Here is a 26,425-nt window from a genome sequence, read left to right as displayed (position 1 = left end):
GGGAACTCAAATATCCCACTTTGGATATGGGATAGATCCCATCAATGGACAGACCATCCTGATAGAAAATCAATAAGGAAATCATGGACTTGAACTATACTTTAGCCAAATGGAGCTAACAAACAGATATAGAACATTCCATCCAATAGCAGCATGATAATACACATTCTTCTCAAGCACACATTGAACATTCTCCAGGATTAATCATTTATTAGGTCACAAAACAATTCTTAACAAACTTAAGAAAATCTATCCATATCAAGTATCTTTTCCAACCAATACAGTAAGAAACTAAAAACGAATTATAGGAAGAAAGCTGGAAAATTCACAAATACATGGAAATTAAACAAAATACTTCAGATTAAGCAACTGGTCAAAGAAGAAATCAAAAGGGAAATTTTAAAAATCTTGAAATAAATGAAATAGAAACACAACACACCAACACTTATGGAACACAGCAAAAGCAATTCTTTTTTTTTTTTTTTTATTTATTTTTGGGACAGAGAGAGACAGAGCATGAACGGGGGAGGGGCAGAGAGAGAGGGAGACACAGAGTCGGAAACAGGCTCCAGGCTCCGAGCCATCGGCCCAGAGCCTGACGCGGGGCTCAAACTCACGGACCGCGAGATCGTGACCTGGCTGAAGTCGGACGCTTAACCGACTGCGCCACCCAGGCGCCCCAGCAAAAGCAATTCTAAGAGACAAGTTAATAGTCATAAGTTTCTTACATTAAGAATAAATAAAGATCTCAAATAAACAATCTAAATTTACACCTTAAGGAATTAAAAAAAGAACACAGTGAACCCAAAGTTAGTAGAAAGAAGGGAATAATTAAGATTAGAGAAGTGAAATAGAGACTAGAAGGACAATGGAGAAAAAAATCAATGAAACTAAGAATTGGTTCTTTAAAAAGATAAAAAAATTGACAAGTGTTTAGTGACACTAAGATAAAAAAAAAGATGACTAATAAAATTATAAATGAAAGAGGAGACATTACAACTGATACATCAAAAATATAAGAATCATAACAGACTATTATAAACACTTATCACCAAAATATTAGATACCTCAGAAGAAATGGATAAATCCTAGAAACATACAACTTCTCAAGACTGACTCATGAATAGAAAATCTGAACAGAGCAGTAATGAGCAAAAGTTTAAATTAGGAATCAAAAATCTCCTTACAAATAAAAGCTCAAAAGCAGATGGTTTCATTGGAGAATTCTATCAAACATTTAAAGAAGAATTAATATCAATCTTTCTCAAACGCTTCCAGAATTGAAGAGGAAGGAACATGTTTAAACTTGTTTTATGGGGCTAGCATTTCTCATACCCAAGTCAGACAAAACACTGCAAGAAAAGAAAATTATAGGCCAACACTTCTGATGAACATACATGCAAAAATCCTCAACAAAATACCAGCAACCCTAATTCAAGAGCACGTTAAAAGGATTATACACCATGATCAACTGGGATTTATCCCTGAGATGCAAAGATGATTCAACACAGTTCAGTAAGTGTGATATACATCACATTAATAAAAGATAAAAAGCATATGATCATTTCCAAAGGTGCCAAAATATATCTGACAAAAATAAATATCCTTTCATGATAAAAACTATCAATAAACCAGGTATAAAAGCAATGTACCTCAACATAACAAAGGCCATGTATGATAAGCCCACAGTTAATACCATACTCAGTGGTGAAAAGTTAAAAGTCTTTCCTCTAACATCAGAAACAAGACAGACACTCACTGTCAGCACTTCTAATCAACACAGTACTGGAGTTACTAGCCATAATAGTTCAGAGGGAAGGAAGGTGAGTGAGAGAGGGAGCATACAAATGGGGGGGAAAAGGTAAAATTATCTTTTGCAGATTACATGATGTTATATATACACAGTAAACCCTAAAGACTCCACCAAAAAGCTGTTAGGATTCATAAATGAATTCAGTAAAGTTACAGGATACCAAACCAACACACAAAAAATCCACTGCATTTCTATTCACTTAACAATAAACTATCTGAAAGAGAAATGGAAGAAAGCAACCCTATTTGCCACTGCATCAAAAAGAATAAAATACTTTGGGGCGCCTGGGTGGCGCAGTCGGTTAAGCGTCCGACTTCAGCCAGGTCACGATCTCGCGGTCCGTGAGTTCGAGCCCCGCGTCAGGCTCTGGGCTGATGGCTCGGAGCCTGGAGCCTGTTTCCGATTCTGTGTCTCCCTCTCTCTCTGCCCCTCCCCCGTTCATGCTCTGTCTCTCTCTGTCCCAAAAATAAATAAAAAACGTTGAAAAAAAAAATTAAAAAAAAAAAAAGAATAAAATACTTTGGAGCAGATTTAACCAAGGAGGTGAAAGACCCGTGCACTGGAAACTACTGGAATTGACAAAAGAAACTGAAGAACACATAAACAAATGGAAATATACCCTGTGTTCTTGGATTGGAAACATTAATATTGTGAAAATGTCCACACCACCCAAAGTGATATACACAGATTCAACACAATCCCTATCAAAATTCCAGTGGCACTAAAAAACTATCCTCAAATTTGTTTGTAGCCAAAAAAGACCCTAAAAGCCAAAGCAATCTTGAAAAAGAACAAAGCTGGGTGCTTCACACTTCTTTATCTCAAACTATACTCCAATGCTATAGTAAGCAAAACAGTATAGTAAGCAAAACACTATGGTCAAAGCAATGAAAATGGACCTCCATTGGGGCACCTGGGTGGCTCAGCTGGTCCGACTTTGGCTCAGGTCATGATCTCTCAGTTCGGGACTTTGGGCCCCATGTTAGGCTCTGTGCTGACAGCTCAGAGCCTGGAGCCTGCTTCAGATTCTGTGTCTCCCTCTCTCTCTGCCCCTCCCCTGCTCATGCTCTCTCTCCCTCTCTCAAAAATAAAGATTTAAAAAAATTAAAAAACAAAAAATGGACCTCTATCTTACACTAGTCACAAAAATTAACTCAAAATAGGTTAAAGACAACTCTAAGACCTGAAACCATAAAAATCTTAGAAGAAAACATAAGGAAAAAGCTCCTTGACATTGGTCTTGGCAACTTTTACCTGAACAAGACACAAAGGGAAAAGGCAACAAAAGCTAAAATAAACAAGTGGGACTATATCTAACTAAAGAGCTTCTGCACAATAAAGGAAACCATCAGTAAATTGAAATGGTACAGAACAAGAAAAATATTTGCAAGCCATGTACCTGATAAGGGGTTAATATCCAAAATACATAAAGAACTCACAGAACTCAACAGCAAGAAAGCAAAATAATCTGATTAAAAAGGGGCAGACATTATTCCAAAAAGACAAACAAATGGCCAACAGGTACATGAAAAGATGCTCAATATCACTAATCATCCAGGAAATGCAAATCAAAACTACAATCAGGTATCATTTACACCTGAAGAATGGCTATTATCAAGAGAAGAAATAACAAACATTGGAGAAAAGGAAAGCCTTACACACTGTTGATGGGAATGTAAATTGATGCAGTCACTATGGAAAACAGTATGGTGGTTCCTCAAAAACTTAAAGATAGAACTACTATACGATCCAACAATCCCACCCTGATATACAGCTGAAGGAAATGAAATCAGGGTTTTAAAGAGATGTCCACTGCAGCATCATTCACAACAGCCAAGATATGAGAACAACCTAAATGTCCTTCAATGAATGAATGAATGAATGAAGAAACTTTGGCGTACAGGGGTGCCTGGGTGGCTCAGTCGGTTGAGCGTCTGACTCTTGCTTTTGGGTCAGGTCATGATCTCACGGTTTGTGGGTTCCAGCCCCGCATCGGGCTCTGTGCAGTTAGTGTGGAGCCTGCTTGGGATTCTCTCTCTCTCTCTCTCTCTCTCTCTCTCTCTCTCTCTCTCTCTGGCCCTCCCCTGCTTGCACTCTCTCTCTCCCAAAATAAATAAATAAACAAACTTAAAAAAGATTTAAATAAAAAAAAAGAAACTTTGGCATATAAATACATGGAACATTATTCAGCCATAAAAAAGGAGGTTCTGCCATTTGTGACAACATGGATGAAACTGGAGAGCATAATGCCAAGTGAAATAAGCCAAACAGAGAAAGACAAATACTGGATGGCGTCTTTTACATGTGGAATCTAAACAAAAACAAAAACAAAAACTTCAAAAAGCTGATTTCATAGAAACAAAGGGTACTGTGGTGGTTTTGGCCAGGGGCTGGAGAGGGGGAGATGGGGGGATGTAGGTCAAAGGGCACAAATGTTCAGTTACAAGAAGAATAAGTTCTGAGGCTCTAATGTGCAGCATGGAGACTCCAGTAAACAATCCCATATGTTCTACCTGAAAGTTGTTGAGAGTAGATCTTTCTTAGGAATTCTCATTGCACACATACAAAAGGTCAACCAAGAGGTGACAGATATTTTAACTAACTTGATAATCATTCCACAGTTCCAAGTCATCATGTTGTATACTTCAAATACATTTATATTTGTCAATTATTCCTCAAAGTTGGGGGGAAAAAGTAGAATTTATTACAATTCTGACTCGCTAAAACACGGCAAGAACTCTGTGAGGGAAAAGCAAAGATGACAGGCCAAGCAGGTGATGATGAATGGGCACTGGCCATCTGCCTGGCCATATGTGCAGTCTGGTGGGCGGTGGAAAACCACACTACTGGAGGGATGGACTATTAATTGGGGCACAGCCCTACGGCAATCATTATGGGAATTTAAGGGGTACATTAAAGTAGGGCAAGCTGATGCCCATCAGAAGTACCTGGTCCAGGATCAGGTGATTGGAAACAGCAAGTGTATATCCTTGAATGCTTGTTTAAGGTGGCCATCCAAGTTCATAAAGTGAGTGGATACAGGGGAGCTGGAGAGCAATGCAGAGATAGCTTGACCATCAACATATTCCTCTGCACCCTCTGAGGCACAAAATGCCAGTAAGAACCATCCAGTCTATCAGACAGAGAGCAGATCCCTAGGGCGGCAGACTCCCCAGGAGGAAGCCCCTCCCTACTGTATACAGTTGGCCAGGTACACTACAGTGGACCACCACCACCACCACCAGTATTCCTCAAGGCTATAAATGGGACCTGACAGGCAAACGTACTCTGGACTGGGCTTTGCATACCACCTACTGGTGGTAGGTAAAAATTCAAAAGACTAGAACAGAAGATAGTGTATCAAACTGGACCACCAAGGTACATGTCATCAGACCAAGAAACATACTTTATAACCCACAGCCACCAATAATGGGCAAAGAGGTATCACATCAAATGGACATGTCATGTCCATTTCATCCTCAGTATAACCATCTGATAAAGAATTACAATGGGGAGGGGGGCGCCTGGGTGGCTCAGTGGATTAAGTGTCAGACTGTTGATCCTGGCTCAGATCATCATCCCATGATTATGGGACTGAGCCCTACTCTTGGCTTGGCAGTGCAGAGCCTGCTTGGGATTTTCCCTCTCGCCATTCCTCCCCCCTCTCCCCCTCCCCAAAACAAATAAACATTAAAAAAATGGGGGGGGAGGCCTGGGTGGCTCAGTCGGTTAAGCTTCCAACTTTGGCTCAGGTCATGATCTCCTGGTTTGTGGGTTTGAACCCCACGTTGGGCTCTGTGCTGACAGCTCAGAGCCTGGAGCCTGCTTCAGATTCTGTGTCTCCCTCCCTCTTTCTGCCCCTCCCCCACTTGTGCTCTGTCTCTCTCACTCTCAAAAATAAATACACATTAAAAATTTTTTTTGAATAAAAAAAAAAGAATTGGAACGGGAAACTGAAACAACCGTTATCTAAAATGGGAGGAGATAAAGACATAAAGGGCTAGAGTACATGCCTTCCCAAGTGTGCCCAGTTGATAGATTTCTCCACTTTTCTGGAGGACATGGAGAACAGGGGGTAGGAAAGGATGGTGTCAGGACTCTGCAATTCTTCCCCACATCACCACAACTTTCTTTTTTTCCTACCTGATGTAGTGATCCTGGGCCCGGGGCTACCACTATGGGTGCTAGGAGCAGGGCTCAAACCTTAGCAAGACATAGTCTATACCTTTAACTGCCATGCCCGAGTTCCAAAGGGCCTGTGGGATGGACTATGTCTTCACCCCATCTAGGAGAAGCAGGGTTGACCGTGAACGCAGCTGTGATGCCTGGCGGTCGAGAGAGTGCACCAGTTCCGTGACTGTATCTCTACCCCATGAGTGGGACTGGACTGAGGGAGACATATGCAGTAGACTACCGGTACTGCAGGCAATCTGAATCAGCACATACTTCCCCCAAATGGGAAAGTTCCCATCTCTGGGTTACTTGTCTGTAGAAGTTTCGTGTCACTGCTGTAACAAATTACCACAAACTTGGTGACTTAAAACAACAAAAATTTATTCCCTCACAGTTATGGAGACCAGAAGTCCAAAATCGAGATTGGCAGAGCTAAGTTCCCTTCAAGGGGAAGAATCCATTCATCCCATGCCGCTCTTCTAACTCTTGGGAGGTGCCAGAAGCTCCGTGCGTTGGAGCCCCACCACTCCAATCTCTTTTTAGTCTTTATGCTACCTTCACTTTCTCCCCTGTGTAAATCAAACCCTCCTCTGCCTTACTTGACAGACAACTGTCACTGGCTACAGGACCCACCCGGATCACTGAGGGCAATCTCCTCATCTTGATAGTCTTCATTTAATTATATCTGCAAACACTCTTTTTCCAAACAAGGTCACATTAACAGGTTCCAGGAATTAAGATGTGGAGATGATTGTTCTGGTGTTCAATACTCAACCCACTACAGTTCAAACGCTGGTCCCCCAAATTCACTTTTGTTTCACATGTAAAACACATTCACCCATCCCAACATCTCCAAAAGTCTTGACTCACACTATCAATTTTAAGGCTAAAATCTCACATAAACCTCATCAGCTCAAAAGTCTGAAACCTCATCATCTAAATCGTGAAGTCAGATATGGGAGAGATGGCTGGTATGATCCATCCTGGGGCAAAATTCATCTGTATCTGTGGACCTCTTAAACCAGAAAGCAAGGTATCTTTATCCAAAATACAATGGTGTGACAGGCATAGGGCAGACATTGTCATTCTGAAAGGGAGAAACTGGAAAGAATAAAGGGATCAGCCATCTCAAACAAGCTCAGCCAAGGAAATTCCTTTAGACCCCAAGGTGTGAGAAATCCTCTGTATTTGCATTTATTTTTCCTTTTTTCATGTTTATTTATTTGTAAGAGGGACAGAGAGGCAGAGATTGTAATTGGGAGGGGCAGGAAGAGACAGAGACAGAGAATCCCAAGAAGGCTCCACACTGTCAGCATAGAGCCTGACTTGGGGCTCTATCCCACAACCTATGAGATCACGACCTGAGCTGAAATCAAGACTGATGCTTAACCACTTAACCAACCAAGCCACCCAGGTGCCCCTGTATTTGCATTTCTCTCCTCAAGGCCCATTTCTGCCCTACAGCCTCTGTCTATATGCCTGTGGCTCTGGCCTCAGAGTCTTACTTCTTTTTCCTTTAAAAGTAACATCCATTTGCAGCTCACATCCATCAACTACAGCATTTCTTTTACACTGCCTGGGCTTCTAACAATGTCAGTGTATTCTGTAACTATAGTTAAGTCTTGTGTGCTTTGTCTATTGATTAATTCTGAAAACCGAACACCAATGTAGTGCCTGCAGTATTATAAAAGTAAGTAAATATCATTTATAGCAGAATCAAATAGTATCGTTAATCAGTAAAAGAGGAAATCCTTTTCACCAATAATCCTGAGTTCCTCTAGGGACAATGCTTCATGTGTCTGGGCCAAACTGCTTCTTATACTACATCCATTACTCATTGATCATTCCATATTTCACTCTGCTTCACATTTGGACTAGGTCTTTCTTGAACAAATATTTGTTTTATCTTGAAGTTCCTAAATTCTTTTTCCTCCTCCTCCTCCTTTATTCTACCATTAGAAACAACCTTAGTCAAATAACCTGCTAGGAACTGATTGGCTATTTATACATATGTCATCTTGAGATTCATTATCATGAACACTAAGTGTTATTTAGCTCTATTGCTTCATGGACTCCATCTCTGACTCTTGATTGAACTTCCTTCTAAATTTTACTAAAATAAGTATGATACAATTTTATGGGCATTCCTTGGGAGATAATCTGTTTCTTGCTTTCTGAAAGCTTTCAAGATGATGTTTTTAGCCTTAAGGTTCAAAACTTTCCCAAAGATGTAAGAGAGTGTCTAGGGTCCATTTTCTCTTCTTTTTAAGGTTTTATTTTTAAATAATCTCTGCATTCAATGTGGGACTCGAACTCACAGCCCCAAAATCAAAAGTCACAGGCTCTACTGACTGAGCCAGCCAGGGGGCCCCATTTTCTTTTCTCTGGCTCAGTACTCAGTAGACACTTTCAATCTGAAGACTTCAGCTGTAATTAATTTTATCTTCTTTGATTAGTTCTTTCAATCTCTTCCCATTTCAAAAAATTTTTAATGTTTATTTATTTATCTTGAGAGAAGAGAGCAGGGGAGGGAGGGAGGAACAGACAGAGAGAGAGAGAAAGAGAGAGAGAGAGAGAGAGAGAGAGAGAGAGAGAGAGAGAGAGAATGAATTCCAAGCAGGTTCCACACCCAGCATGAAGCCCGATGGGGGGCTTGATCCCACGACCCTGGGATCATGACATGAGCCAAAATCAAGAATCGGACGCTTAACTGACTGAACCACCCAGGCACCCCCACTTAAATTCTTATACATATTGAGTTTTCTTTTTAATTTTTAAAAAATGTTTATTTATTTTTGAGAGAGAGAGAGAGAGAGAGAGACAGAGAAAGAGAATTCGAAGCAAGCTCCAGGCTCTGAGCTGTCAGCAAAGAACCCAATGTGGGGCTTGAACCCACAAACCGTGAGGTCATGACCTGAGCCAAAGTCAGTTGCCTAACCAGCTGAGCCACCCAGGCACCTTTTCTACATACTGAATTTTCTTTTTCTTTTTTAAAAGACGTTTATTTATTTTTGAGAGACAGAGAGAGACAGAGTGCGAGCAGGGTAGGGGCAGAGAGAGAGGGAGACACAGAATCCGAAGCAGGCTCCAGGCTCCGAGCTGTCAGCACAGAGCCTGACAGCGGGGCCCGAACTCACAAACCACGAGATCGTGACCTGAGCCGAAGTCGGACGCTCAACTGACTGAGCCACCCAGGCGCCTCTTCTACATACTGAGTTTTCTTGATTGAGCTTTCATGTCCTAACTATTCTTCCAATATTTTCCACTGCTGTATTTTTGGCACTTCATTCTCAGATATTCCCCCAAGATCTGTTTACAATCCTTGTATTAAATGTTTTATTTTAGCAATCAAGCATTAAATTTACAATTACTTTTTCTTGTGCTCTATTTCTTTTTCAGCCTATTTTTGTTTTGTAGGACGACATCTTTTCCTACTTCTCTACAAATACTAATTAGAGATTGTGAATATATCTTCAGTTCTCTGTTTTGTCTCTGTTCTCACTAGGATCAACTATTCTTTTGTTCTTCTTCATTCTCTTTTATGCTGTCTTTAGATTTTCCTCATCTGTTTGGTGATCCTCAGCACTCTGTTCATATCCTTGAATGACTAACGAGGTAGATTAATAGAACATGGGTTCTCTAGCTGAATGGGAACGCTAAAAATAGATTCTACTATGTGGATTAGGAAACATGCCGGCACACTTTAAGAGTCTGAGAGAACAGAAAAGCAATTTGACTACTCCATTCTGACCCCAGAAATATCCAAGAAAAGAGGGTGCCAGCTGCCACCACTGGGAACCTCGCCTACCTAGGTCAGACTACTCAAAAACATTGGAAGGAAGGCGGTTCGATTTTTATCCCGACATAAACACTATACCCAACCACTCTGTATGGCTGAGGCTATGGGCGGGATTAGATGGACTCAGCTGATCCGATCAGAGTGAGGTAAAAACGCCATTCAGGCATACCTTGTTTTTTCTGTTTCACTCTACTGTCCTTTGCAGATAGTGCTGTTTTTCTTCCAAATTGAGGGTTTGCGGCAACCCTGCATCAAGCAGCATTTACATCAGCATTTACTGCTCACGTTGTGTCTCTGTGTCACATTTTGGTAATTCTTGCAATATTTCAATCTTCTTCATTACTATTAGATTTTATTTTACGGTGAACTCTGGTCAGTGATCTTTGATGTTATTATTGTAATTATTTTGAAGTGCTATCAACCACGCCCATATGAGGAAGTGAACATAATCGATAAATGTGTGTGTTCTGAATACTCTCCTGACCAAGCTCCTCTCTGGTCTCCCTCCCTCTCCTTGGGCCTCCCTATGTCTTGAGACACAAAATACTGACATTAATATTTAAACCAATTAATAACCCTATAATGGCCTCTAAGTGTTCAAGAGAAGATGTGCACATCTCCACTTTAAATCAAAAGCTAGAGATGGTGAAGCTGACTGAGGAAGGCATGCTGAAAGCTGAGAGGCTGAAAGCCAGGCCTCTTGCACCAACCAGTGAGCCACGCTGTGGATGCAAAGGGAAAATTCTTGAAGGAAATTACAACTGCTACTCCAGTGAACACATCAATGATAAGAAAGCGAAACAGCCTTACTGCTGATGTGGAGAAAGTGTCAGTGGTCTGGACAGAAGATCAAACAGCCACCACATTCCTTTAAGCCACAGCCCAACCCAGAGCAGGGCCCTGGCTCCCTTCAAGTCTGTGAAGGCTCAGAGAGGGGAGGAAGCCGCAGAAGAAAAGTCTGAAGCCTAGACAATAGCTTCATCGTACAACTAACTCTGAAAACGCCCTGCAGACTGGTAAAAAGATCTTCCACAGTTAATTGTAGAGAGAAAGTCATGGCAAAAAGGGTAGGAGGGGTAGAGACACAGCTGGGAACCAAACTCCTTGCAAGATTCCCCACAAACTGGAGAGGCACCACAAACACAGAGAAACAAGTGTATCGGACAGTAGGTGCCTGCCCTGGGAGGATGAATCCCGAGAACATCAGGCTTTGAAAACCAACGGGGCTTAACTTCAGCAGGTTTTAAAGTGAGTGGAGCTTAACTCTAGGTACTTGAAAAATCAGCAGTCTCACACACCCTTAAAGAGCCAGCATAGTAAGTAACTCAGGAGACGCAGCACAGAAACAACACTTTGAAATGTGCCCGGGGGGTGCGAAGATTTATTTACTAATCTCGGGGAAGGGATCTTCAGGAGGCTTCTCCAAGAAGGAACATGTTGTGGGCACCGTTTCTCCCCCCCCCCCCCCCCCCCCCAGCCTGACAGCTGGAACCAGCATTACAACTCCCCACCTAGCCTGCTAACAGCAGTGCTCTGCCCGGGTGTTCCCCTGCAGACCTGCCCCAACCAACCCTCCAAAGTGACCCCTGACATGAAGGGAGGGGGAGATGATGCACACACTAGCGCACCCAGAGTTTAATCAGCAGGGCCTTTCAGCTGGCTGCTCCTCGACGTGCCCATAACTGTGGCTGAGAGACTTAGTGCAGACAGCTGACCCCACCATGAGCTCCCACTAGCTCTGCAGGGGACCTCGACAGCACAGGGACCGAATCCTGCCCAGTGCTCCCACTGCAGGCAAAGTAAGTCACCGCAGCTAACTGGACTGAAGGGACACACTGCTTAGCCACAACAGTAGGGCACATGCAGCCCACCCAGGAGACACCCTGGAGTACCTTGTTCTAGTGACCAGGGGCATTGCACTCCAGGGCACCACAGGACCTCTTTTATATAAAGCCACTACTTTCAAAACTTGGAGATAGGGCTGACACCCCAATACACTGAAACAAACACAGAAAGTTGGATAAAATGAGGAGACAGAGGAGTATGTTCCAAATGAAAGAAGAAGACAAAAATCACAATGAGATAAATAAAATGGATATGAGCAGTATGTCTGATTAAGAATTCAAAGTAGCAGTCATAAAGATATTTACTAGGCTTGAAGAAAGACCGGAAGACCTCAGTAAGACTCTCAACAAAGAGACAGAAAACATAAAAAGAACCAGAGATTAAAAACTGAATAACTGAAATAAAAAAATACACTACAGCCAACCAACAGTAGATTAGAAAATGCAGAAGAACACATCAGCAATCTGGAAGATGGTAATGGAAAGCAACCAGCTGAGCAGTAAAGAGAAATAATACTGAAAAATGACAAAAGGTTAAAGGAACTCAGCAACTCCATCAAGCATAGTAATATTCGCATTATAAGGATCCAAGAAGGAGAAGAAGGAGAAAAGGGGGCAGAAAACTTATTTAAAGATATAATAGCTGAAAACTTCCCTAATTTGGGGAAGGAAACAGACACACAGATCTGGAAAGCACAGAGAACCTCAAACAAAATCAACTCAAAGAGGTCCACACCAGGACATAAAGTAATTAAAGTGGCAAAAGTAATGACAAAGAGAGAATTTTAAACTTTATTTATTTTGAGAAGAAAAGAGTGGGGGAGAGGCAGAGAGAGAGGGAGAGACAGAATCCCAAGCAGGCTCTGCACTGTCAGAGCAGAGCCCGATGCAGGGCTTGAACCCATGAACGGTGAGATCATGACCTGAGCCGAAATCAAGAGTCGGACACTCAACTGACTGAGCCACCCAGGCATCCCAAAGACAGAATTTTAAAAGCAGCAAGAGAAAATAACCATTTTATTTATGGGGAAAACTCCATAGGGCTAAGCCAAAGAAAGAATTTTAAAAGCAGCAAGAGAAAATAAAAGTTACATACAATGGGAACTCTGTAGGGCTATCAGTTGTTTTTTCAGCAAAAACTTGGCAGGCCAGAAGAGAGTAGCATGATATATTCAAAGTGTTCAAAGGTAAAATCCTGCAACCAAGAATACTCTACCCAGCAAGATTACCATTCAAAATAGAGTGACAAATAAAAGAGTTTCCCAGACAAAAGTTAAAGGAGTTCATTTACCACTAAGCATGTATTACAAGGAATATTAAAGGGAATCCTTTGAGTGGGAAGAAAAGGCCATCATCATGAGTAAGAAAATAATGAAAGGAAAAAAATTTCAGTTAAAAACAAACATATAATAAAATAATAGATTAATCACTTATAAAGCCAGTATGGAGGTTAAAATGCAAAAGAAGTAAAATCAATTATATCCAAAAAATCAGTCAAGGACTACACAAAATAAAAAGACGTAAAATACAACATCATATACACAAAAAATGGAAGAAGGAGTAAATATTTAGTGCTTTTATGTGTTTGAACTTACGTAATTATCAATTTAATATAGACTGCTATACACGTGTTATACATGAGCCTAATAGTAACCACAAATCAAAAACCTACAACAGATACACAAAACATAAAGAGCAAGGAATCCAAGCATACCACTACATAACTACATAACACTACATAACTATAAAACCAGAAAACAAATTTAAAAATGGCAGTAAGTACATACCAATCAATGATTACTTTAAACAGAAATGGATTAAATGCTCCAAGCAAAAGACATAGGGTAACTGAATGGGTAAGAGCAACACTCATCTATATGCTGCCTACAAGAAACACACTTCAGACCTAACAACACATACAAACTGAAAAACATACACCATTCAAATGGAAGTGAAAAAAAAAAAAAAAAAAGCCAGGTTAGCAATACTTACATCAGACAAAGTAGACTTTATAGCAAAGACTATGGCAAGAGACAAAAAAGGGCACTGCATAATGATAAAGGGATCAATCCAACAAGAGGACAGCACAATTGTAAGTTGCACAAATTATAATTACAAATTACATAAAGCAATTATTAAGAAATACAGAGGAAGAGACTGACAATGATACAATAGGAGGGGACTTTAACACCCCACTTACATCAATGGAAAGGTCATGCAGAAAGAAAATCAACCAGGAAACAGTGGCTTTCAATGGCACATTAGACCAAATGGAGCTAACAGACATATATAGAACATTTCAGCCAAAAGAAGCAGAATATACATTCTATTCAAGTGTGCCTGGAACATTCTCCAGGACAGATCACATGCTGGGCCACAAAACAAGTCTGAATAATCTTAGGAAGACTGAAATCTTATCATGCATCTTTTCTGACCACAGTGATATAAAAGTAGAAATCAACCACAACAAAAAGTCTGAAGACAACACAAATAGGCAGAGGTCAGACAACATTCTACTAAACAATGAATGGGCAAACCAAAAAATCAAAGAGAAAATGAAAAATCTCAAATTAACAACCTAACTTTACACCTAAAAACAGGTAGAAAAAAAGAGCAAACCCCAAAGCTAGTAAAAAGGATGAAATAATAATTACTAGAGCATAAATAAATTAGAGACTATTTCAAACAAGCAAACAAACAAAAATGAAAAAGGACCAATTAAGCCAGGAGCTGGTTCTCTGAAACAATCAACAAAATTGATAAACCTTTAGCCAGACACATCCGCAAAAAAAAAAAAAGACTGAAATAAATAAAATCAGAAACAAAGGAGGAGAAATAACAACCAACACCACAGAAATACAATGGATTATAAAATTATTTTATAAAAAATTATATGCCAACAGGGGCACCTGGGTGGCTCAGTTGGTTGAGCATCCAACTCCTGATTTCAGTTCAGGTCACGATCCCAGGTTTGTGGGATCCATGCTGAGTGCGGAGCCTGCTTGGGATTCTCTCTCTTTTACCCCTCTCCCCTGCTCACGTTCTCGCTCACTCTCTCTCAAAAAAAAAAAAAAAACCAAAAACAAAACTTAAAAAAATGATATGCCAACAAATTGGACAAACTAGAAATGGATAAATTCCCAGAAACATAATCTTCCAACTGAATCAGGAAAAAATAGAGGATCTGAACTGATCAATTACTGTCATGACATTGAATCAGTAATCAAAATCACAGATGAATTCTACCAAACATTTAAATAAGAATTAATACCTATATTCTAAGCTATTCCAAAAAATAGAAGAGGAAGGAAAACTTCCAAATCCACTCTATGAGGTCACCATTACCCTGATATCTACCTGATGTCTATTACCCTGACACTACCAAAAAAAAAAAAAAAAAAACAACAACAACAAAAATTACAGACCAATATCTCTGATGAAAAGAGATGCGAAAATCCTCAACAAAATATCAGCAAACCAAATTCAACAGTACATTAAAAAAAAAAAAAAATTCACCACAGTCAAGCGGGATTTATTCCAGGGATATTGATTCAATATTTGCAAATCAGGGGCGCCTGGGTAGCTCAGTCGGTTAAGCGGCTGACTTTGGCTCAGGTCATGATCTCATTGTTTTTGAGTTCAAGCCCGGCATGGGGCTCTGTGCTGCCAGCTCAGAGCCTGGAGCCTGCATCCAATTCTGTGTCTCCCTCTCTCTCTCTCTCTCTGCCCCTCCCCCATCTGCACTCTGTCTCTTTCTTGCTCACTCTTAAAAATAAACATTAAAAAAATTTTAAAAGATTCACAAATCAATCAATGTGATATCTCACATTAATAAGAAAAAGGATCAAACTTTATGATCATATCAATAGATACAGAAAAAAGATTTATCAAAATACAACTTCCATTCATGATAGAAACTCTCAACAATAAGTAGGTTTAGAGGGAACATACCTCAACATAATAAAGGCCATATATGAAAAACCACAGCTAACATCATAATGGTGAAAAACTGATAGCCTTTCTTCTGAGATCAGGAATAAGACTAGTATGTCTTACTCTCACCATGTTTAACCAACACAGTACTGGAAGTCCAGCAATAGCAATAAAACAAGAAAAAGAAATAAAAGGCATCCAATCAAGAAGAAAGAAGTAAAACTGTCACTATTTGCAGTGACACAGTACTATATACAGAAAACCTTAAAAACTCCACCAAAAAAACCAATAGAACTGATAGATGAATTCAGTGAAGTTGCAGGATGCAAAATTAACATACAGAAATCTCTTGGATTTGTCTACACTAATAATAAAGTAGTAGAAAGAGAAATTAAGAAAACAATCCCATTAACAATTGCACCAAAAAGAATAAAGATGTACTTTATGACATCAATAACTGAAAAGCCTTGAGTAGAGTGGCAGAGGAGCACAGAAGCAGTTTTCGTATGTTACTGAAGTTAAGGTGGTATAAATTCAAATTAGAGTGTTATAATTTTAGGATGTTAAATGTAATCCCCATGGTAACCACACAGAAAATAGCTATAGAATATATAGAGAAGGAAATGAGAAGGGAATTAAAATGTTTCACGAAAATAAAATCAATTAAACATAAAAGAAGTCAGTAATGCAGATAATGTGGGACAAGGAGAGTATAAAGCATAAAGAAAATAGTGACAGAACTCCCTCCTTATAAGTATTTATTTTAATGTAAACGGATTAAACTCTCCAATCAGAAGATAAGAGATGGCAGAATGGATTTAACAACAACAAAATGATCTCTATCTACAGGAGGCTTATTTTAGAGCCAAAGACACAAATATAATGAAACTGAGAGGATGGAATATTTCATACAAAAATAATCAAAAGAGAGCAGAGGTGGTTTTACCATTATCAGACAAAAAAAAATTTTTTTTAAGGTTAAAAAAGACAAAAAAAAAAGGTATTCATAAAAGGCTCAATCCATCAAGAAATAACAATTATAAGCATTTATGTACCTAATAATAAGCCCTCAAAATGTATGAAGCAAAAATAGAATTGAAATGAGTAATAGCTCTACAGTAATAGTTGGAGACATCAATACCCTACTCACAATAATGAGAGAGAACAACCAGATGAAAGGTAAGTAAAAAACAGAGGACTTAACATAATAAACCACCTGGACCTAACAGACACACAGAGAACATTTTACCCAACAACAGATTACACATTCTTTTCAAGTGCACATGGAAAATTCTCCAGGATACACCATATGTTAGGCCACAAATTAAGTCTCAATAGATTTAAAAGATAGATATCATACCCAGTATCTTCTCTAACAGCAGTGGGATGAAGTTTGAAAGGAAAAACAGAAGAAAATTAGAAAATTTACACATCTGTAGAAATTAAACAGTAGAATCTTAATCCATGGATCAAAGGAGAAATCACAAGGGAAATTAAATGAGAAAATACTGAGAAATGAATGAAAAGAAAAATGTAACACACCAAAATTTATGGGATGCATCACAAGTAGTGCTAAGTGGGAAATTGTAGATTTAGACGCTTACATTTATAAAGAAGACAGGTATCAAATCTTCGATCTAACTTTACAGCTTAAGAAAAGAACTAAAGCTAAAGCTAGCAGAAGGAAGGAAATAGTAAAGATTAGAAATAAATAACAGAGAATAGAAAAACAGAGAAAAAGCAATGAAAGTAAAAGTTGGTTCTTTGAAAAGATTACAAAAATTGATACAAAGGCACAAAGAATAAAGACATAAAGAATTAGGGGAAAAAAGAAAATACCACTAGTATGCCACAGTAATAAGTACTGTAGACAAGATCCACTGATGGAAGTTAAAATGAGCGGGCAAAAGCTTAAGAAGAAAAAGGACACTTGTATAGTCTCAGAGTATCTCCCCTAAGATAGTTATTAACTACAACGGGAGAAATGGTAATTCTACAGTGGAGAATGCTGGTAGCCAATACTTTAATCAGGTGGTCAGTGTTAATGTCAACAGTAATAAGGCACATGGACATCACTCCTCTCTATGAGGCTCTGTGATTGGCACATCAGGATTCAAACCCCAGGTCTTGTCAGACTCTAAAACATTATACTGCTTAATCATTTTTCTATAAGCAGACATATTCTCTTTCAAGAAATGGATAAATGGATTTGTTGGCAAACGTATCAAGGGTAGTATACCAATCTGGATATTCTCTCACTTGTGAAATATACCCAGTTCTGTGGAGTTAGTGAGAAAAGTACAATTAATTAGTAAGGGAAGACAGGCTCTAGGTGAGGCTAATGCATAAAAGAAAAAAACAGAATGGAAATGATATTTTTACTGATGCCTGACACACAGCAGATGGTAAGAGTAATAATAATCATAGCAAATCCTCATAACAATAATAGATTTTCATTTAATACTATTTTAATCTTAATTTTATTTACAGCAAATGCTATTACATGTATTCATTCATTTAATCCTGACAACAACTCTATGAGACAGGCACTATCATTTCCCCCATTTTGCAGATGAGGAAACAAAGGCATAAAAAGTTGAGCAATTTGTTTGGGATCATTTAGTAAGTGGCAGAGCCTACTACACTACACTACCTCTGGGAAGATAGCAGTTTAATGAATAATAAGAGTCAGGCACTATACTAAATATCCAAATCCTCAATATTCCTGTCCAGAAATACTTTTTTGTCTTTTCACAAGTAGAATTTTACAAATGAAAAATCCAACGCTTTGTTGGGCTACTCAACATGTACTCAGCACACGTGGCCTCCACCTGGTGACCTCAGTAGTTTCTCTTCCACTGATTCACTGTGATTAAGTGAATACACTACCCTAAAACATTATGAATGTCCCTAAGGGAGCAGTACTCCCCTCAAACTGCTTGTTAAAGGCCATTAGGTGGTAAGATACAAAGCTGGGAAGTGAATCCAGGCCTGCATGACTCCAAGGTCAGTGTTCTTTCCAATACCAGACACAGACTTGTGTAACAGTTGAAATTAAAACAAACGTACAAACACAGGGGAGATGAGGAAACTATACGGCTGACCCCTGCACAACATGGGTTTGAACTGTGCAGGTCCACTTCTACGCAGATTGTTTTCAACAAATACAGTACAGTCCTGTGAATGTATTTTCTGTTCCTTAATGATTTTCTTAATAACATTTTCTTTTCTCTAGCTTACTTCATTGTAAGAATACAGTATATAAGTCATATGACATACAAAATATGTTAATGAACTGTTCATGATACCATGAAGGCTTTCAGTCAACCATATACTGTTAGTAGTTAACTTTAGTCAAAAGTTAGATGTGGATTTCTGACTGAGCAGGGAGTCATTCTTTTTTTTTTTTTAATTTTTTTTTTTCAACGTTTTTTATTTATTTTTTTTGGGACAGAGAGAGACAGAGCATGAACGGGGGAGGGGCAGAGAGAGAGGGAGACACAGAATCGGAAACAGGCTCCAGGTTCCGAGCCATCAGCCCAGAGCCTGACGCGGGGCTCGAACTCACGGACCGCGAGATCTGACCTGGCTGAAGTCGGACGCTTAACCGACTGCGCCACCCAGGCGCCCCAAGCAGGGAGTCATTCTTAACCTCCATCTTCCTCAACGGTCAATGGTGGTTGCAAATAATGGAAAGTTAAAGTAGTCTATAAAGTACGATAATAATATATATTTAAAAAAATTTTTTATGTTTATTTGTTTTTGAGAGAACCACAGCATGAGCAGGGAAGGGGCAGAGAGAGAGGGAGACACAGAACTCAAAGTGGGCTCCAGGCTCTGTGATGTCAGAACAAAGCCCAACACGGGGCTCAACCTCACAAACCGTGAGATCATGACCTGAGCTAAAGTTGGACGCTTAACCAACTGAGCCACCCAGGAGTCCCTCAATTCAGAACTCTTGAGTGAGGACTAGCATCATTAACATGCTAGTTATCTGTGTGGATCTAAGTTACGGAGATGGGGGTTAAGGCCTCCTGAAAGAATTTCAAAGACTACTATTTCTTTTAGTTTTATGATTCCTATATTTTCAAATCTATTAAAGATGCTCTTCCATTCACCATTATATAAGCTGTATAATATATAGGTACAAGTCATCTGTGTTATCCTAATCACTTTTTTATTTAATAATAGAAAATTCAGAATGTTGGGGAAAAACATTAAAAAGCAACACCAAGTATAATCAGTGATATAGGTCACAAATAGACAGTAAAAACATTTCCCCAAACACACATAAATAAATATTTCTATCTCAAGGAAATAAAATACCTTCAGTATACAACTTCCAGATAATATTATAAACTTTTGAAAATGTTAATGTTATAAATAAATATTGATATACAGATACTACCGCAGCAGTAACCAACAATCTACATTTTGGTTACTTAATGGAATTTCTACACTTTAGTCATGTGTATGCGTGAACACACATATGTGCATACCATAAGCAAATATTTAGTAATCAACTCTATTAATCAATTACCTTTGCAATAATAACTTCTTTCTTCAGAATCTTCATAGCATAGTATTTTCCACTTGCCTTCTCTCGAACCAAAATAACTTTTCCAAAAGTGCCTTTACCTAGTAGTTTCAAATAGTCAAAATCATTCATTGTCTGAAAAATATAAATTAAAAAAATGTAGTATGAAATATTTGATGCACTTCATTTATAAACATATAGGTATATGTTTGTGGTATCTACCCAAAAGTAAATTTTACAAATTTTTAAGCACACTTAAGTGAAGAAGAATCAGACTGGCAATAGCTACCTCACCAACAATCATGGATGCTAGAAATAATTTAAGCAATTCTCAGATACTAAAGGCAGTTAACTGTGAACCTCAAATTCCTCAGCTAGTCAAACTATCAGTCAAGTGTACGAGGAAAGGAAAAATAGAACCATTTTCATTCACTTTCAAGGACTCAAGTTTCTTTTTTTTCTCTTTTTATTGAAGTATAATTAACATAGAGTATTATATTAGTTTCAGTGCACAACACAATGATTCAACAGTTCTATGCACTTCTGAGTGTTCATCAAGGTAAGTGTACTCTTAATCCCCTTCATCTATTTCACCCGTCTTTTCCACCTGCCTTCTCTCTGGCAACCACCAATTTGTTCTCTGTATTTAAGAGTCTGGGTTTTTTTTCCTCCTTTGTTTGCTCATTTGCTTTATTTCTTAAATTCCATGTATAAATGAATTCATATGGTATTTGTCTTTCTCTGACACTTCATTTAGCACACTACTCTCTAGATCCATCCATGTTGTCGCAAATGGCAAGTTTTCATTATTTTTTATGGCTGAGTAGTATTCCATGGTGTACATATACCACATCTTCTTATCCATCTGTCTATCAATGGACACTTGGCCTCTTTCTATATCTTGGCTATTGTAAAAAATGCTGCAATGAACATAGGGGTGCATCTATCTTTTCAAATAGTGTTTTTGTTTTCTTTGGATAAATACCCAGTAGTGGAATTACTGGATCCTATAATAATTCTATTTTTAATTTTTTGAGAAACTTCCACACTGTTTTCTAAGGACTCAGGTTTTTAAGGACTTGGTAGTGTCACTTTCCCCAAACAACATGATCATCGAAAATGCGCCCCACAAACATTTCCAGATACATGTAAGGAAGCAGTCCTTTTCAGGGAAGCTATCTGAGAATGTACTCAAGCGAAGTAAGGATAGAATCCTAGAAAGTGAAAGATATGTGTATAAGAAATGTTGAAAATAACCTGGACCACAAGGAGAAGAAACCTAAGAAAGTGGCAGTACAAATCTGAGAAAGCAATTGGTGCAATCAGAGCAGAAAGGCAGGGAAGTCTAAGAATGCCTCTAATTAATCTGCCTGTATTCAGTTTCATTTCTCATTCCTAAGGCAGGTGATTCCCAGGATTTTGCCAAGCTGGCCTGCTACTTGCTCTTTACAGCCCTCTGTATGCACACTTTTCCTGCTCTATGAGCATTCTTCCACAAACTTCCTTAATTTCGATATTGCTTGTGCACCGATGCCTCCCCCCACCCCCCAGCTTTTTGTCTGTATGGACTTATCTCTTTTTAAAATGCCTTTATTACCATTTTAATGGGCTTTTAAATGGAAGGGGAGATAACTGGATATGCTCAGTTTATCATCTTAAATTTAAATTCAGTTCAGAGGGTTTTATGAATAACAAGTTCAGAATCTGGATTTTATCCTACAGATGATCAGAAGTTATTGAAGATTTTTATATTTTTTCCTGGTTACCACCCATCTGAAGTAAATGTCAAGAATGTCCCAAATCAGTGATCTCAGCTTCTACATTAAGGAACTGAACAAGAGCAAATTAAACTCAAGAGAAATAGAAGGAAATAATGAAGATTAGAGCAGAAATCAATTAAATTTTAAAAAGAAAAAAAAGGAGAGGATCTCAGTGAAACCAAAAGCTGGTTCTTTGAGATGATCAATAAAAATGACAAACCTCTAGCCAGATTGGCCTGGAAAATAAGAACAAGAGACACAAATTAACCAATGTCAGGAATGAGAGAGAGTTGACATCACTACAGATTCTACAGATACTAAAAGGATCACATGGGAATATCATAAACAGCTATAAGCTGCCAACACTATAAAATTGGCAATATACATGAAATGAAAAAATTCCCTGAAAGCCTCAAACTTTCAAAGCCCACTCAAGAAACAGATACCTTGATAGCCCTATGTTTACTAAGGAAATTGAATTTGTGGTCAAAAACCTCTTCACAAAGAAAACTCTAGGGCTAGATGGTTTCACTGCTGAATTTTATAAACATTTAAGGAAGAAATGATACCAATTCTATGTATACGCCTAAAGAAGAAAGTTGAGAAAAAGGGAATACTTCCCAATTAATTCCATAAGGCCATCATTACCCTGATTATCAAAACCAGACAAAAACATTACAAGAAAGCTACAGACCAATATTCCTCATGTACATGACATGTAAAAATTCTAAGTTTTAGAAACAAATGCCTATATTCCCTTTCAAGTTTATTTGCTGTCTATAATTTTGAAAATTTTTCCAAATGTCAAATTATAATGTCTTAATCATTCAAAAATATCTTTAGTTCAAGGGGCGCCTGGGTGGCTCAGTCAGTTAAGCGTCCCACTCTTGTTTTAGGCTCAGGTCATGATGTCATGGTTTGTGAGATCAAGCCCTGCATCAGGCTATGTGCTGACAGCATCGAGCCTCCTTGGGATTCTCTCTCTCTCTTTGCCCCTCCCCTGCTCTCTCTCTCTCTCTCTCTCAAAAAAAAAAAAAAAAAAAAAAAAAGGCAGGGGGGCACCTGGGTGGGTCAGTCAATTGAGAATCTGACTTCGGCTCAGGTCATGATCTCGCAGTTTGTGAGTTTGAGCCCCGTTTCAGGCTCTCTGCTGACAGCTCAGAGCCTGGAGCCTGCTTCAGATTCTGTGTCTCCCTCTCTCTGCCCCTTCCCTGCTCATGCTCTGTCTCTCTCTGTCTCTCAAAAATGAATAAACGTTAAAAAAAAACAAAAAACAAAAAACACTAGTTCAAAAGAAAAGTAGCAAAATGTATCAGGGAAAATAGCAAAGTACATTTATCAATTTAACGAAAAATCAAACATGTGGCACTAAATATACAGAATATAGTTAACAAAGTTCGTGTCATTTGAATAACAGGTAGTATTAAGAAACTGTGTTTTCATTAAGATTTTTCCAAATCAAGGAGTACTATATGACCACAAAGCTATCTGTGCTAGGTGGTCTCCAACGATGGCACCACTAAGTCCCCTGACTCCCTATACGCACATTCTTCTCATGAAGAGATAGACTCAACTTTCCCTCTCCCTGGGCCAGCCTTGTGTCCTGCTTTGAACACAGAATATGACCAAAGTGATAACATGCCAGTTCAGGTCCAGCCTTTAAATCTGGCAGCTTGTGTTTTCACCTCCTGGAAAAGTCGTAACTGAAAGCCAGCTTTCATGCCATAAGGAAGTCTAGACTATCTTCTGGGGAAAGGGGCCACGTAGAAAGAACCTGGATGATGAGACACCATATGCTAAGAGATCACATGGAGAAGAACCAAGTATCCAGAAATGTGAGAAAGTCTTTCTTGGATTTTCCAGCCTGGCCAATGTGCTAACACTGAATGCAACTGTTTGGGAGATCCATGGGAGACCCGTAGAACTGCCCACACAAACTGCAAAATCATGAGATATATACTGAAATACACTGTTATTGTTTTAATGTTAAACTTGGGTAAGTTTAATTCCATGGCAATAACGAGTTGAGAGCTGTTATTCTCATAACTAGGCTATGATGTTATTTTTTGCTCAAAGCTTCATCTGAGCAGTACCCTCCTCAATTTTTAGCTAAATGCACTGAAAAATCATACTTCCTGCATCCTATTATTAAATATCACATAAATGGAAACTGAATTCTTAGGGATAAAAATCAGAAAAGAGTTTGTAAATTGCCTTATGGCATTTCCAGATGAAAAGCACTATGTAATTATATTGCTACATTCCTTAAGATTGCAATTCTTAGAGAAAAGGAGGTTTAAAGTATAATACTCCTATCTTTATATTTCACAGTTTGACTGCCAACCTTAAAAAAAGAGAATTTGCATGGAAATTAATATTAGTAAAAGCATTCTATGTGATAAAGTCAGAAACAGTTCCATATTTTGACAAAACTTCAGAAAACTTAAAAAGCATCTTCGATACCAAATGCTCACGTTCAGCACGGTACACACAGTAATTATCTAGTCTTTATAAGTGAAATGTAACCTATTACAAAATGTTTTCCTCTTTTCAATGGTGTTAAGGGAAAAATTCAGTAAGATTTTAATAAAAGATGAGAGCATGGATACTCTGCAGAAAAGTTAATCCTCTAAAACCCAATTCCCAAAATCCATTAAGCAAATATCTTACATAGTTACACTCTTTTCTTCCAAGTCAATGTGGCCGTTTTAGGTTAAGAGATGCATGGGCACACATAACAAATGCTTTGTAAGTGTATTCAAATACACACTAGAATATAAGAGAGAGACTAACTGTATACTTCAAAATTCGGGTTAAAGAATATGACTATGTAACTGAAGATGAATACAAGAAACCACTCAGAAGAGAATACAGATGTTTTAACATATTTGGTCCAAGAGAATAATTTCCACAATTGCAATGTTACGAGCTGAACCAAACAAAGCCCCATGGGGTACTAAGCAAAAAGGGGGGGCGCTCTCAAAAGATCCACCTCTTTGTCCTGCCAACCTCTCCACCACTGATGAGGCCGCTGCTCCCTCTCTGGATAGGCAGGGAGGGATCATGTGATTTCTGCAGGTCACACGGAAACTTCTTTTCTTCACTCTGCCTCCACATGCCAGCCATTGCTTTGAGTTAGTGTAGCCAGGCATTAGGTGACACAACTCCAAGAACGGGAGCCAGACTTAATGGGAAGATAGACCATATTGCTTCTGCTTTCTACCAACTCAGGAGATGGTAAGTAGCCACCCCTGGAGAGGCCTACATTGGTCACTGAAAAATGAAGCCGAACACGGGGTGCCTGGGCGGATCAGTCGGTGAAGCGTCCAACTCTTGGTTTCACCTCAGGTCATGATCTCGTGGTTTTGTGAGGTCGAGTCCAACATCAGGCTCTGTGCTGGCAGCATGGAGCCTGTTTAGGATTCTCTCTCTCTGCCTCTCCCTCTGCCCTAATCCCACTCTCGCTCTGTCTCTAAATAAATATACTTAAAAAAAAAAAAAAAACTGAGCAGACCTCTGACTCTCATTTGGCCTTTTATGCTGTGCCCCTTCACATATCTGACAGCGTCTAGGGAATGGCCACTTGGCAGACCAAGAGTAGGCACTGCTGAGTCCTCCAATCAAATTCTTTTGAAAGACCATCTTTTCGCTTAAACACAGAACCACCAATAAATCTGATTATGAGGCCCTCTGCTTCTTTCCCACCACCCAGTATCTTTCCCTAAGGGACTCTTCACCTCAGGTGGCAGGTTTTGGGCAATACTCTGCCACTAAGAGAAGTGACCATCTGTCCGCTTGAGACAAGAGAAAATAGTCGCGACAATTCTCAGCAGAGCTACCGCAATTAGTAGCTAGTCTCTTCATCCTGTCACTCATTTTTCAAAAAGCAAACGACGAAGAAAACGGACACGGTAAACTATGAGAAAGGTGTTATTTCAGAATATCTGTGTTTACAGTTTGAAATGAAAAATCATCTGAACTTCTACCATTCTTTTTATGATACCGGAGCCACATAAAGGATGTAGTTTTAGGGAACTAGGGAAGTGACAGTACTATTTAATCCTTTTTAACCAAATTGTTAGAAACATCACAGAATAGTGGTGCACAGGTTCTATCTTTTTTTACACTCTTTGTTACTCAAAACAGTTTCATACTATTTCATTTAAGATGAAATTAAATAAAAAAGAACAATGGAAATCAGATATAGGTCAAATAAATCAATGGATCCCCCCATTTTCAAAATACTTTTGACTGTATCAATTTTCAATTTTGGAGACCCAGTTTCAGTGAGAGTTTTCTTAGAGAATCTACTTTAAAAACCTTACTTTCGGGGCACCTGGGTGGCTCAGTCGGTTAAGCTTCCAACTTCGGCTCAGGTCACAGTTCGTGTGTTTGAGCCCCACGATGGGCTCTGTGCTGACAGGTCCGAGCCTGAAGCCTGCTTTGGAGTCTGTCTCCCTCTCTCTCTCTCTGCTCCTCCCCAGTTTGCATTCTCTCTCTCTCAAAAATAAATACACATTGAAAAAAAATTTTAAACCTCACTTTCTACCACTATTTTGTAATTTT

At 39.0% G+C, this 26,425-nt stretch overlaps 1 protein-coding gene across 5 annotated transcripts in view; it reads right to left on the bottom strand.

The window, feature by feature from the left end:
- Nucleotides 1-26,425, bottom strand: part of AKT3 (AKT serine/threonine kinase 3) — a 307,958-nt gene that overhangs the window by 101,763 nt on the left and 179,770 nt on the right. For all 5 annotated transcript variants that reach the window (XM_058701173.1, XM_058701171.1, XM_058701174.1 and 2 more), the window contains one exon: nt 20,103-20,234. In XM_058701173.1, coding sequence (XP_058557156.1) covers nt 20,103-20,234 — 132 coding nt within the window. The remainder of the gene's footprint in view (nt 1-20,102; nt 20,235-26,425) is intronic.

The sequence above is a fragment of the Neofelis nebulosa genome, chromosome 15, assembly GCF_028018385.1.
Source record: "Neofelis nebulosa isolate mNeoNeb1 chromosome 15, mNeoNeb1.pri, whole genome shotgun sequence".
Lineage (NCBI taxonomy): Eukaryota > Metazoa > Chordata > Mammalia > Carnivora > Felidae > Neofelis > Neofelis nebulosa.
The sequence above is the reverse complement of the archived record's forward strand: the minus strand, read 5'-3'. Positions and strand labels throughout refer to the sequence as shown.